General features: G+C 46.8%; 1 protein-coding gene across 1 annotated transcript in view; it reads left to right on the forward strand.

Moving 5' to 3' along the window:
• Positions 1-4,933: 4,933 nt before the first annotated feature.
• Positions 4,934-14,344, forward strand: part of LOC139259705 (ATP-dependent Clp protease ATP-binding subunit clpX-like, mitochondrial) — a 98,402-nt gene continuing 88,991 nt past the window's right edge. The window contains exons 1-3 of the mRNA XM_070875330.1: positions 4,934-5,029; positions 7,434-7,518; positions 7,944-8,107. Of these exons, the coding sequence (XP_070731431.1) occupies positions 4,934-5,029; positions 7,434-7,518; positions 7,944-8,107 (345 nt within the window). The remainder of the gene's footprint in view (positions 5,030-7,433; positions 7,519-7,943; positions 8,108-14,344) is intronic.

Below are 14,344 nucleotides of genomic sequence, written 5' to 3' on the forward strand. Positions count from 1 at the left end.
ACCTTCGCTGCACTTCCTCAATAGCAATAATGTCCTTCCTCAGATTAGGAGACCAAAATTGAACACAATATTCCAGGTGAGGCCTCTCCAAGGCCCTGTACAGCTGCAGCAATACCTACCTGCTCCTAGACTCAAATCCCCTAGCTATGAAGGCCAACATGCCATTTGCCTTCTTCACCGCCTGCTGAACCTGCATACCAACCTTCAATGACTGATGTATCATGATACCCAGGTCTCGTTGCACCTCTCCTTTTCCTAATCTGCCGCCACTCAGATAATATTCTGCCTTCATGCTTTTGCCATAAAAGAGGATAACCTCACATTTATCCACATTATACTGCATCTGCCATGCATTTTCCCACTCACCTAACCCGTCCAAGTCACCCTACAGCCTCTTAGCATCCTCCTCACAGTTCACACTGCCACCCAGCTTAGTGTCATCTGCAAACTTGGAGATATTACTCTCAATTCCTTCATCAAAATCATTGATGTATATTGTAAATAGCTGGGGTCCCAGCACTGAGCCCTGCGGCACCCCACTAGTCACTGCCTGCCATTCTGAAAAGGACCCATTTATCCCGACTCTCCACATCCTGTCTGCCAACCAGTTCTCTATCCACGACAATACATTACCCTCAATATCATGTGCTTTAATTTTGCACACCAATCTCTTGTTTAGGACCTTGTCAATACACCACATCCACTAGTTCTCCCTTGTCCACTCTACTAATTACATTCTCAAAAAATTCTAGAAGATTTGTCAAGCATGATTTCCCTTTCATAAATCCATGCTGACTTGGACCGATCCTGTTACTGCTTTCCAAATGCACTGCTATTTCATCTTTAATAATTGATTCCAACATTTTCCCCACGACTAATGTCAGGTTAACTGGTCTATAATTCCCCGTTTTCTCTCTCCTTTGTTAAAAAGTGGTGTTACATTAGCTACCCTCCAGTCCATAGGTACAGATCCAGAGTCGATAGACTGTTGGAAAATGATCACCAATGCATCCATTATTTCTAGGGCCACTTCCTTAAGTACTCTGGGATGCAGACTATCAGGCCCTGGCGATTTATTGGCCTTCAATTCCATCAATTTCCCTAATACAATTTCCTGACTAATACAGATTTCCTTCAGTTCCTCCTTCTTGCTGGACCCTCAGTCCCCGAGTATTTCCGGAAGGTTATTTGTGTCTTCTTTCGTGAAGACAGAACCAATGTATTTGTTCAATTGGTCTGCCATTTCTTTGTTTCCCATTATAAATTCACCTGAATCTGACTGTAAGGGACCTAACATTTGTCTTCACCAATCTTTTTCTCTTCACATATCTATCGAAGCTTTTGCAGTCAGTTTATATGTTCCCAGCAAGCTTCCTCTCATACTCTATTTTCCCCTTCCTAATTAAACTCTTTGTCCTCCTCTGCTGAATTCTAAATTTCTCCCAGTCCTCAGGTTTGCTGCTTTTTCTGGCCAATTTATATGCCTCTTCCTTGGATTTAACACTGTCTCTAATTTCCTTTGTTAGCCACGGGTTGATCCACGTTCCCTGTTTTATTTTTACTCCAGACAGGGATGTACAATTGTTGAAGTTCATCCATGTGATCTTTAAATGTTTGCCATTGCGTATCCACCATCAGCCCTTTAAGTATAATTTTCCAGTCTATTCTTGCCAATTCACATCTCATACAATCAAAGTTACCTTTCCTTAAATTCAGGCCCCTAGACTCTGAATTAACTGTGTCACTCTCCATCTTAATAAAGAATTCTACCATATTATGGTCACTCTTCCCCAAGGGGCTCCGCACTACAAGAATGCTAATTAGTCCTTTCTCGTTACACATCACCCAGTCTAGGATGGCCAGCCCTCTCGTTGGTTCCTCGACATATTGGTCTAGAAAACCAGCCCTAATACACTCCAGGAAATCCTCCTCCACCGTACTGCTACCAGTTTGGTGAGCCCAATCTATACGTAGATTAAAGTCGCCCATGATAACTGTTGTACCTTTATTGCACGCATCCTTAATTTCTTGTTTGATGCTGCCCCCAACCTCACGACTACTGTTTGGTGGTCTGTACACAACTCCCACGAACGTTTTCTCCCCTTTGGTATTCCGCAGCTCTACCCATACAGATTCCACATCATCCAAGCTAATGTCCTTCCTTACTATTGCATTAATTTCCTCTTTAATCAGCAACGCTACCCCACCTCCTTTACTTTTCTGTCTATCCTTCCTGAATATTAAATAACTCTGCATGTTGAGTTCCCAACCTTGGTCACCCTGGAGCCATGTCTCCGTAATCCGAATTATATCATATTCGTTAATAACTGCCTGCGCAGTTAATTCATCCACCTTATTATGAATGCTCCTCGCAGTGAGAGACAGAGCCTTCAGGCTTGTTTTTTTTAACATTGTTTGTCCTTTTAGAATTATGTTGTAATGTGGCCCTTTTTGACTTTTGCCTTTGATTTCTCTGCCCTCCAGTTTTCCTTATCTCCTTTCTACCTTTTGCTTCTGCCACCATTTTACTTCCCTCTGTATCCCTGCATAGATTCCCATCCCCCTGCCATAATAGTTTAAACCCTCCCCAACAGCACTAGCAAACACTCCCTCTAGGACATCAGTTCTGGTTCTGTCCAGGTGCAGATCGTTCGGTTTATACTGGTCCCACCTCCCCCAGAACCGGTTCCAATGTCCCAGGAATTTGAATCCCTCCCTCTTGCACCATTCCTCAAGCCACGTATTCATCTTAACTATCCTGCTATTTCTACTCTGATTAGAACATGGCACTGGTAGCAATCTTGAGATTACTACCTTTGAGGTCTTACTTTTTAATTTATCTCCTAGCTCCCTAATTTCAGCCTGTAGGACCTCATCCCATTTTTTACCTATATTGTTGGTATCTATATGCACCACGACAACTGGCTGTTCACCCTCCCCCTCCAGAATGCCCTGCAGCCACTCTGAGACATCCTTGACCCTTGCAGCAGGGAGGCAACATACCATCCTGGAGTCTCGATTGCAGCCGCAGAAATGCCTATCTATTCCCCTTACAATAGAATCCCCAACCACTATTGCTCTCCCACTCTTTTTCCTGCCCTCCTGTGCAACAGAGTCACCCATGGTGCCATGAACTTTGCTGCTGCTGCCTTCCCTTGATGAGCCATCTCCCCCATCAGCATCCAAAGTGGTATATCTGTTTTGGAGGGAGATGACAGCAGGGGATTCCTGCAATACGTTCCTTCCCTTGCTCTGCCTGATGGTCACCCATTCCCTATCTGCCTTTGTAACCTTTACCTGCGGTGTGACCAACTCACTGCGATTCACAACATCCTCAGCATCGCGGATGCTCCAGAGTGAATCCATGCGCAGCTCCAGTGCCGTACTGCGGTGTGACAGGAGCTGCAGCTGGACACACTTCCTGCACAAGTAGTAGTCAGGGTCGCCAATTGTTATGTCTTTAGATGCTCTGATGATGACGCCACGAGGCAATGTGCTGTACTTGAACTGTAGTGACCTTAGTCCTTTATTGATAACTCTAGAGTGAGGGTCACACATGGTGCCTGCAATTTATACTAGGCCAGGCACACCTGTACAGGAACAGGAGTAGGCCATACGGCCCCTCGAGCTACCCTTGGTACCTTTGGTACGTTGCAACAGTTCACCGGTGGTGATGATTGGGATGCGTTTGTGGAGAGGCTCGACCATTTCTTCACAGTAAACGACCTGGCAGGCGACAACCCGGCCACACTGGCTGATAATCGCAGATCTATTCTGCTAACCAGTTGTGGGCCCACCGTCTATGGCCTCATGAGGGACTTGTTGGCACCAGCGAAGACAACGACCAGGACGTAAGAGGAGCTCGTAATACTGATCCAAGAGCAACTCAAGCCCAAGGAGAGCATCCTCACAGCCAGACACAGTGTTGGAGTGGATTTTCGGACAAAGCATGATGGGGTAAGCCAACTATCTGCCTTGCCACTAAATGAATTTTGGACCAAGAAGCCTATCTGCTGTCCACTGATATGAACTCTGCAGCAACAAGTGACTCATGGCCACATGCAGGCCATTGTTTCATAGAAAGCTTTGCAACAGAATAACTAACCACAAAAGAAGATACAGAGGAAGGACCCCCAAACTCGCGCCATGCTATCAGGTTTCAGTAGGACTAAAAAGTTGTGCAACAATATGATTGGTTGTATGTAAATGAATTGCATTGCCATATGAATTGATTGGTTGTATGTAAATGAATTAAAATGATTGTATTCCGCCCTCTGTAAACTGCTTATAACCCCGCGGCACCAGGCCCTCGGGGAGAAGGTGCTTCGCAGGTCGCGGGATCTCAACTCTTCTCCCAGAGCTCTGTTAGCAATAAAGTTGTCTCTCTTACCTTACCAGAGTCTATGTGAATTTATTTTCACTAACACACCGGTTTTATACACACCGACGGGCCGAAGGCCAGGAAATCGCAAAATATGCTGCAGACCTCAGGAGGCTGGTGGCACCGTGTGATTTCAGCAACCACCTCCACCGAAGCACTGCGGGACATTTTTTCATTGGAATCGGCCATGAAGGCCTTCTTCATAAGCTGCGGATACCACAGTCACACTGCAGAAGGCCATCTCTGTGAGCCAGGCATTCATGACCTCGACCTGCGGCTCTAGGCAGATGACTCATCCTCAGGACTCAAACCCGGCAAGTACTGTGCACAGAGTGGCGCCTTTTAGAGGCTGGACTGTAGAACGCGAACCTTCTCAGGGAAGAGAGAACAGGCCCCCGAGTCCCTTAACTCAGAGTCCGCCGAGGGGTGCTAGTCGAGTAGCTCCATGCTGGCATTGTGGAGGGAATCACAGGGCTCACCAGTGCCGTTTTAAAGACTATGTATGTAAAGGCTGCAGCACAAAGGGCCACCTCCAGCGAATGTGTGAGAAATATGACTCATTGTGTTAATGAAGAGTGTGCATATGGCCATGAATCCAGCACGGATTATGAAACGATAGGCAGAGAGGCAATTCAGCCCCACAATGAGGTATATGGCATGTTTACCTGCACCAGCGAGTGTTGCCCTTTGAGGATGGAAGTCGAGATAGATGGCGTTCCAGTCTTCACGGAAGTGGACACAGGAGCGAGCCAGTCAGTAATGAATCAAGAAGCCTTTGCGAGGCTATGGGACAATCAAGCTGAGCGACCCAAGTTGGTCCCGGTTCAGGCAAAGCTGCGCACCTACACCAATGAACTTATCCCAGTCGTTGGTAGTGCGGATGTAAAGGTACTCCATGATGGCGCAGAGCACAAGTTACCCCTGTGGATTGTTGCAGGTGATGGACCAACGCTACTCGGAAGAAGGTGGATGGAGAAGATCCATTGGAAGTGGGAAGACTGCATCCCTCCAGCGATCGACACCCTCTGCGTTCGGAGGCACAGAAAGCCCTAACTTGAGGGTGGACCCGGCACCAGAGAGAAGACCAGCACAGCACCCGAGGCACAGACTGCTCAGCACGACTGAGTGGAGATAATCCAGCTGAGACGACCCGAACGCACCTTCCAGGCTCCAGTGGCAGGACTCCGGAGGAAGAGAATCGGATCCAGAGGCGACGCCCAGCTTCGGTGGCAGAACCCGGGGAGGAAAGGATCACCAAAGTCAACATCATGGATGGAGGAAAGATGGCGCCCAAACCATGAGGTGAGGCGCTGAAGAAAATGATGGTGGCGGCCAGACCACGAGGTGCAGCGCTGATGGAGCAACACAGGGCACCAAACGGAGAAGAGGACTAGGGTAAAGAATTCAAGGCTCTCTTAAAGGAGGCCTGCAACCCACCACGCTTAAAGGGACAGTTCCACATTTTCAAACAATGTAAGAGCAACTGCGAGTTGGATGTAAAATTTGCAATTGATGTTAAGAATTGTGTGCATGCAATAAGCAAAGAAAAGTCGCGCGATCGCGCTCGGAGTTACAGGTTATTTACAATGAGTAATGAAACGTTGTGTGATGTTGGATTTCAACGGCACTCAGTAAATGCAGTGGACAGACACCCATTGGGAGCACACAGGTCCAGCAAGCTACCCAGTGAAGTAGCCTGCGTCCCTGGGACCAGAGTTATGCACCATGGAGTGTGGCCAGAAGCAGCCAAATCATACAAGCTGCAGAGCAAGCAATCTCAGGAGGGCAATGGCACCGGTCTCAACACCCTGCCCCTGATCGGCTCCACCTCTCAGGCACCCGATGGCACCAACTGTCATGAGCCTGAAAGAGCAGACTGTGCTAAGGCGCAGCCCCCAAACCCCATCGCCACCAAGGCCATACCCGGAAACGAAGGGTCACCCGCAGCAGTTCTCCCAAAGGGGATCGGGACCAGCCAGGATCCCAAACCAAACAACGCCCAGGCTAGTGAGTCAGCAGTTCCCTGTGCACTGCTAGACGACAGCTCCTCAGGGAGCAGCAGCGACCCAGGACGCAAAGAAAGGACAGGGAGGTCACAGGCATCTGTTAACCTGCCTGACGCTAGGAGCAACGGCAACAGCCCCAAGAGCAGGCAACATGAGCCAACTGGGTTCCCACTGCCAGCACTGGGCACCGCGCCACCACCAGACTGCAGGGACACCATCCAGCAATTCTGGAACTAACTTGTCCTTGCGCACCGGTTACCGATCTCCAGTACGTATCAATAATGTATCTCAACAGTCGAATGTACTTACCTTACAACTGAACCACAAATGTAATGTAATTTTTTTTTTCTGGACTTGTATGTATATGAATGTAATGAGCCTCCGGCATAATCTCTATGTGGTGGGGGGTGGGGGAGGGAATGGAGTGGCCATGGACACACACAAACAGAAACCACCAGCACTCTGCTGCCAACGAAACACCAACCACTCACCCAAGATAGAAACGACCCGCCAAGGGTCAACCAGATAGAGCTAAGCCCAGAGCACAGTCAATGCCGAGTCGATTTGCACGAAAGGCTTGGGGGAGATTGATGTCATGTATGCTAGATGGTTACTGCTTGCACTATTACAAGGTATGCCACCAGAGGGCACCGCGGTGGGAGACTTGCAGGTTACCTTTACAGGTGTGCCTGGCCCAGTATAAAAGGCAGGCCACCATGTGTGATCCTCACTCTGGAGTTATCAATAAAGGATAAGGTCACTACAGTTCAAATACAACACATTACCTCGTGGAGTCATTATCAGAGCAGCTAAAGACATAACAGCTTCCATTCCATCTAGGTAAGGGCTTGGATGGAGGCTGGCCCTACCTCAGTTTGGGTGTTCTCCATTGTGTTGTGTAGCAGTTTGTCCTGCAGAAAGAGTGGGAGTGAGTTATTATGTGATTCTTGTAAAGGGTTATGCAGGTGCCTGAAGCCAGCAGTCCTTCATTAGATTTGCAGATTGGGGTCTGATGATATTATTAGGTTCCAAATGCAATTTGAAAGGGTGACCTGAGTGGAGAAGCATTTGAGGCTTTCCCACCACTTGAAGATAGCGAAAGAGGATCCATACCAGAAGAAGCCCAAATAGGTATGTTTTTTTAACTTTGTTTTACTTTCCTTGTGGGGCCGGAATGAATAGGGTCCTCCCAAAACCGTTTCTCTGTGACTGACCTTGTTGCCAGTGACCGTTCTTTTGATGCCGGCCCACAATGTTACTCCTGCCCGCCAACAGTCAGCTGACCAGTAGCATATAGATGAGGCCAAGGAGTGAAACTTGTCTGTGCCTGATATTTCTGAGGCCTGTGGGAGGGTTGGCACCCGCCCGCCCGATTCCTGCTCTGGGTTAAAATCGGGGCTAAAGTGTTTTTACAATGAAAGAGGATATAGAGCTTAGGTTAGGACTATTTTGAAATTAAAAATGACAAGGTTTGGAAATGAAAATAATTAGATTCGCAACTCTAAATGAACAGACGGTATGTTCTGAGTGTTTGAATTTTTTGTTATTCTTTTTAGCCTGCCAGCTTTTAGTACCAACTTCAAAAATTCTGGCCATAGCAACAACATCTTGTGAACTGATCCATAAGCCAGCATGCAGCCCACTTAGAACATTTTCTGTAACTCCTACATTTGGCAAAAAAGATGAAGGCTGTGATAAAGATCGCTCAAGAAACAAACAGGTATGAGTGCAGTTTTACATTTTGCCTTTTGCTGGTATAACCTTGATACAGGCAGCATTTAGATTTACTTATTTTTCCATTTCTTATTCTTCCTTTATTCTGATATGTCAAGCATTCCAACGAGAATCCAACCAAACAATTGAAATAACTTTTAAACTATCTGCTTCTCTGCTGAGCTGATTCGACTAGTTTTTCAGCTTTGTTGGCTTCTGGCTAGCTGCTGCTGTTTCACTGGGTAACTCGTTCAATGGGTTTTTCAGCCTCTTTGGTTATTGGCTAGTGGCTTTACACTATCTACGCCGCTTCTGATCTATGGTGACCTCCAACTTGCGTCAACTTCGCTGTCATCTTTCTGCACTGCAACCGATTCTCATTCCGACAGCAATAACCGCCATCCTCCAATTCTCTACCCTTCAAATAGCTCCTGGATTTCACTCGCCTGCTACACCTGTGTCTAAACTTGGACAACAGTTCGTCAATGCTCTATGCTGACTCCATCCTACCTACATCAACCTTTTCCCTCCACGGGACCTCTGACTTTAACTCTGACTCCCTACTATCGTCTCCAACCTATTCCCTGCTACTACCAGGAAATATGTATCACATTAATTGCTGCATAACCATGTACATATGTAACCTGAGTTTTTCCCTGTGTCCACTCGTGTGCACATTTTGGCTGCCGCTCCGGACTCAACCATTCAATTCTATTTCCACTTTTTTCTCCCAATCCGCTCCCCCCGCCCTTTTCCTTGTCTCTCTATCCTTCCACGACCGTTATCTCCTGTCATCATGCCTCCTTTCACCTCTCCTCTCTCAGATACTCTGCCCTCCCAAATCCCTGCCTCAATGCTTCATTACTCTTCGACCATACTCCTCTCCTACCGCTACCCCAGGCTTGACTCCCTTGTAGATAAGCATTCAGCTTCCCTCTATTTCTTGTCTTGACATCCTCCGAAAGGCCCACCGTGGCACTTGTCGCTGCCTCCTCATGAGCAGCAACCCCAACTGTCCCCTCCTACTCTCTCGCTGACCTTCCCATCCAGCACGTCCGCAGGGGACGAATAATGCCAATCTCCTCCCAGTCCAACTCACCCCTCCAAGCGCTGACCCTGTGGATGCTGGCAGAGGGTCAGCGATCACCAACCCTCTCCGCATCTCCCTCGCGAATGGCCGTTCACTTGCAAACAAGGCCCTTGCCATAAATGAGTTCATCGTGAATGATTGCATCGACATTATGGTCCTGACAGAAACATGGTTGAATTCTTACCCTTAAATGAAGCCTCCCTGCCTGGCTATACCTTCCACCACTTGCCCCGCCCAGACTATCATGGTGGCGGTGAGGCTCTCATCACCATATCACACCTTGGTCTGTCCCCCTACTCCTCTGATACTTTCTTCTCCTTTGAGCATCTCATCTTATTCCATCCCTCTCACCTCTCATTTATAATTCTCTTCTCTACCGTCCTCCCAATTATCATAAAAATGTTATCACAGAAGTATCTTCACTGCTTTTCTCTCTCAGCCTCTGCATCAAGCAACTCTTCAGCCTCGGTAATTTCAACCTTCTTCTCAATTCATCATGCTCTCTCTCCTCTGAGTTCACTAACCTCCTATCCTCCCTTAATCTCACCCTTCATGCAATCTCCCCAACCCATATTTATGGCCACCCCTTCGAGCTTGCATCTCTCGGGGTCTTGCTAGTCCCACCGTGTCAATTGCACATCCTCATATCGCTCTCCACCCAATGATCCCACAATCCCTTGGGAGCACAGGTAGTTAAGGAGGCCTCACAGATTGGAGATGCACTCTGGAGACCTGCAAATAAAAGACTAAGGTCAAACTTTACTTTGAGCTCACAGTGTTCAGCCTGACTCTTTCTCCATACATAACAACTGGCGATGAGGTACAGATAGCGAACCCAAAGATGCAGAGAACAGTGGGCATCCTGGAGAAATTCTCAGAGGGAGATGATTGGGAAACATTTGTGGAGTGACTCGACCAATGCTTTGTGACCAACGAGTTAGATGGGGAAGAGAATGCTGCCAAACGAAGGGTGATCCTCCTCACCGTCTGTGGGGCACCAACGTATGGCCTCCTGAAGAATCTGCTTACTCCAGCGAAACCCACGGAGAAATCGTACGATGATTTGTGCACACTGATCTGAGAGCATTTGAACCCAAAGGAAAGCGTTCTGATGGCGAGGTATCGGTTCTACACCGACAAAAGATCTGAAGGCCAGGAAGTGGCGAGTTATGTCGCCGAGCTAAGACGCCTTAGAAACATAGAAACATAGAAAATAGGTGCAGGAGGAGGACATTTGGCCCTTCGAACCTGCACCACCATTCAATAAGATCATGGCTGATCATTCACCTCAGTACTCCTTTCCTGCTTTCTCTCCATATACCTAAATCCCTTTAGCCATAAGGGCCATATCTAATTCCCTCTTGAATATATCCAACGAACTGGCATCAACAACTCTCTGCGGTAGAGAATTCCACAGATTAACAACTCTCTGATTGAAGAAGTTTCTCCTCATCTCAGTCCTAAATGGCTGACCCCTTATCCTTAGACTGTGTCCCCTGGTTCTGGACTTCCCCAACATCGGGAACATTCTTACTGCATCTAACCTGTCCAGTCACGTCAGAATTTTATATGTTGTATGAGATCCCCTTTCATCCTTCTAAACTCCAGTGAATACAGGCCCAGTCGATCCAGTCTCTCCTCATATGTCAGTCCTGCCATCCCGGGAATCAGGTGAACCTTTGCTACACTCCTTCAATAGCAAGAATGTCCTTCCTCAGATTAGGAGACCAAAACTGAACACAATACTCCAGGTGAGGCCTTACCAAGGCCCTGTACAACTGGATGGTATGTTGCCTCCCTGGTACAAGGATCAAGGATGTCTCGAGGCGTGTGCAGGACATTTTGAAGAGGGAGGGTGAACAGCCAGTTGTCGTGGTGCATATAGGTACCAACGATTTAGGTAAAAAATGGGATGAGGTCCTACAAGACGAATTTAGAGAGCTAAAGGCTAAATTAAAAAGTAGGACCTCAAAAGTAGTAATCTCAGGATTGCTACCAGTGCCACATGCTAGTCAGAGTAGGAATCGCAGGATAGCTCGGATGAATACGTGGCTTGAGGAGTGGTGCAAAAGGCAGCAGTTCACATTCCTGGGACATTGGAACCGGTTCTGCGGGAGGTGGGACCAGTACAAACCGGACGGTCTGCACCTGGGCAGGACTGGAACCAATGTCCTCGGGGGAGTGTTTGTGAGTGCTGTTGGGGAGGAGTTAAACTAATATGGCAGGGGGATGGGAGCCTATGCAGGGAGACAGAGGGAAGAAGAATGGGGACAGAAGCAAGAGATAGAAAGAAAAGTAAAAGTAGAAGACAGAGAAACCCAAGGCAAAAAGCAAAAAGGGCCAAATTACAGCAAAATTCTAAAGGGGCAAAGTGTGTTAAAAAGACAAGCCTAAAGGCTCTGTGCTTCAATGCGAGGAGTATTCGGAATAAGGTGGACGAATTAACTGCTCAGTTAGCAGTTAACGGATATGATGTAATTGGCATCAGGAAGACATGGCTACATGACCAAGCTTGGGAACTCAACATCCAGGGGTATACAACATTTAGGAAGGATAGACAGAAAGGAAAAGGAGGTGGGGTGGCATTGCTGGTTCAAGAGGAAATTAATGCAATTGTAAGAGAGGACATTAGATTGGATGATGTGGAATCGGTATGGGTGGAGCTACAGAATACCAAGGGGCAGAAAATGCTAGTGGGAGTTGTGTACAGACCACCAAACAGTAGTAGTGAGGTTGGGGACAGCATCAAACAAGAAATTAGGGATGCGTGCAATAAAGGTACAGCAGTTATCATGGGCGACTTGAATCGACATATTGATTGGGTGAACCAAACTGGTAGCAATGCGGTGGAGGAGGATTTCCTGGAGTGTATTAGGGATGGTTTCCTAGACCAATATGTCAAGGAACCAACTAGAGGGCTGGCCATCCTGGACTGGGTGATGTGTAATGAGAAAGGACTAATTAACAATCTTGTAGTGCGGGGCCCCTTGGGGAAGAGTGACCATAATATGGTAGAATTCTTTATTAAGATGGAGAGTGACACAGTTAATTCAGAGACTAGGGTCCTGAACATAAGGAAAGGTAACTTCGATGGTATGAGACGTGAATTGGCTAGAATAGACGGGTGAGTGATACTTAAAGGGTTGATGATGGATAGGCAATGGCAAACATTTAATGATCACATGGATGAACTTCAACAATTGTACATCCCTGTCTGGAGTAAAAATAAAATGGGGGAGGTGGCTCAACCGTGGCTAACAAGGGAAATTAAGGATAGTGTTAAATCCAAGGAAGAAGCACATACATTGCCCAGAAAAAGCAGCAAACCTGAGAACTGGGAGAATTTTGTAATACAGCAGAGGAGGACAAAGGATTTAATTAGGAGAGGGAAAATAGAGTATGAGAGGAAGCTTGCTGGGAACATAAAAACTGACTGCAAAAGCTTCTATAGATATGTGAAGAGAAAAAGATTAGTGAAAACAAACATAGGTCCCTTGCAGTCAAATTCAGGTGAATTTATAAAATGGGGAACAAAGAAATGGTGAACCAGTTAAATAAGTACATTGGTTCTGTCTTCACAAGGAAGACACAAATAACCTTCCGGAAATATAAGGGGCCTAAGGGTCTAGTGAGAAGGAGGAATTGAAGGAAATTCTTATTAGGCGGGAAATGGTGTTCGGGAAATTGATGGGATTGAAGGCCGATAAATCCCTGGGGCCTGATAGTCTGCATCCCAGAGTACTTAAGGAAGTGGCCCAAGAAATAGTGGATGCATTGGTGATCATTTTCCAACAGTCTATCGATTCTGGATCAGTTCCTATGGACTGGAGGATAGCTAATGTAACACCACTTTTTAAGAAAGGAGGGAGAGAAAAAATGGGTAATTATAGACCGGTTAGCCTGACATCTGTAGTGGGGAAAATGTTGGAATCAATTATTAAAAATGAAATAGCACATTTGGAAAGCAGTGACAAGATCGGCCCAAGTCAGCATGGATTTATGAAAGGAAAATCCTGCTTGACAAATCTGCGATAATTTTTTGAGAATGTTACTGGTAGAGTGGACAAGGGAGAACCAGTGGACGTGGTGTATTTGGACTTTCAAAAGGCTTTTGACAAGGTATCAAACACGAGATTGGTGTACAAAATTAAAGCACATAGTATTGGGGGTAATGTACTGATGTGGATGGAGAACTGGTTGGCAGACAGGAAGCAGAGTGTCGGGATAAATGGTGGCAGGCAGAATGGCAGGCAGTGACTAGCGGGGTACCAGGGCTCATTGCTGGTACCCCAGCTATTTACAATATACATTAATGATTTGGATGAGGGAATTGAATGTAATATCTCCAAGTTTGCAGATAACACTAAACTGGGTGGCGGTGTGAGCTGTGAGGAGGACGCTGAAAGGCTGCAAGGGGACTTGGACAGGTTAGGTGAGTGGGTAAACGCGTGGCAGATGCAGTATAATGTGGATAAATGTGGGGTTATTCACTTTGATGGCAAAAACACGAAGGCAGAATATTATCTGAATGGCGGCAGATTATGAAAAGGGGAGGTGCAACGATACCTGGGTGTCATGGAACATCAGTCACTGAAAGTTGACATGCAGGTTCAGCAGGCAGTGAAGAAGGCAAATGGTATGTTGGCCTTCATAGCTAGGGGATTTGAGAAAAGGAGCAGGGAGATTTTACTGCAGTTGTACAGGGCCTTAGTGAGGCCTCACCTGGAATATTGTGTTCAGTTTTGCTCTCCTAATCTGAGGGAGGACATTCTTGCTGTTGAGGGAGTGCAGCGAAGGTTCACCAGATTGATTCCCGGGATGGCAGGACTGACATACGAGGAGAGACTGGGCCTGTATTCACTGGAGTTTAGAAGAATGAGAGGGGCTCTCATAGAAACATATAAAATTCTGACGGGACTGGACAGGTTAGATGCGGTAAGAATGTTCCCAATGTTGGGGAAGTCCAGAACCAGGGGACATAGTTGAAGGATAAAGGATAAGCCATTTAGGACTGAGATGACGAGAAACTTGTTCACTCAGAAAGTTGTTAACCTATGGAATTCCCTACCGCAGAGAGTTGTTGATGCCAGTTCATTGGATATATTCAAGGGGGAGTTAGATATGGCCCTTACAGCTAAAGGGATCAAGGGGTAT

The sequence above is a fragment of the Pristiophorus japonicus genome, chromosome 1, assembly GCF_044704955.1.
Source record: "Pristiophorus japonicus isolate sPriJap1 chromosome 1, sPriJap1.hap1, whole genome shotgun sequence".
Lineage (NCBI taxonomy): Eukaryota > Metazoa > Chordata > Chondrichthyes > Pristiophoridae > Pristiophorus > Pristiophorus japonicus.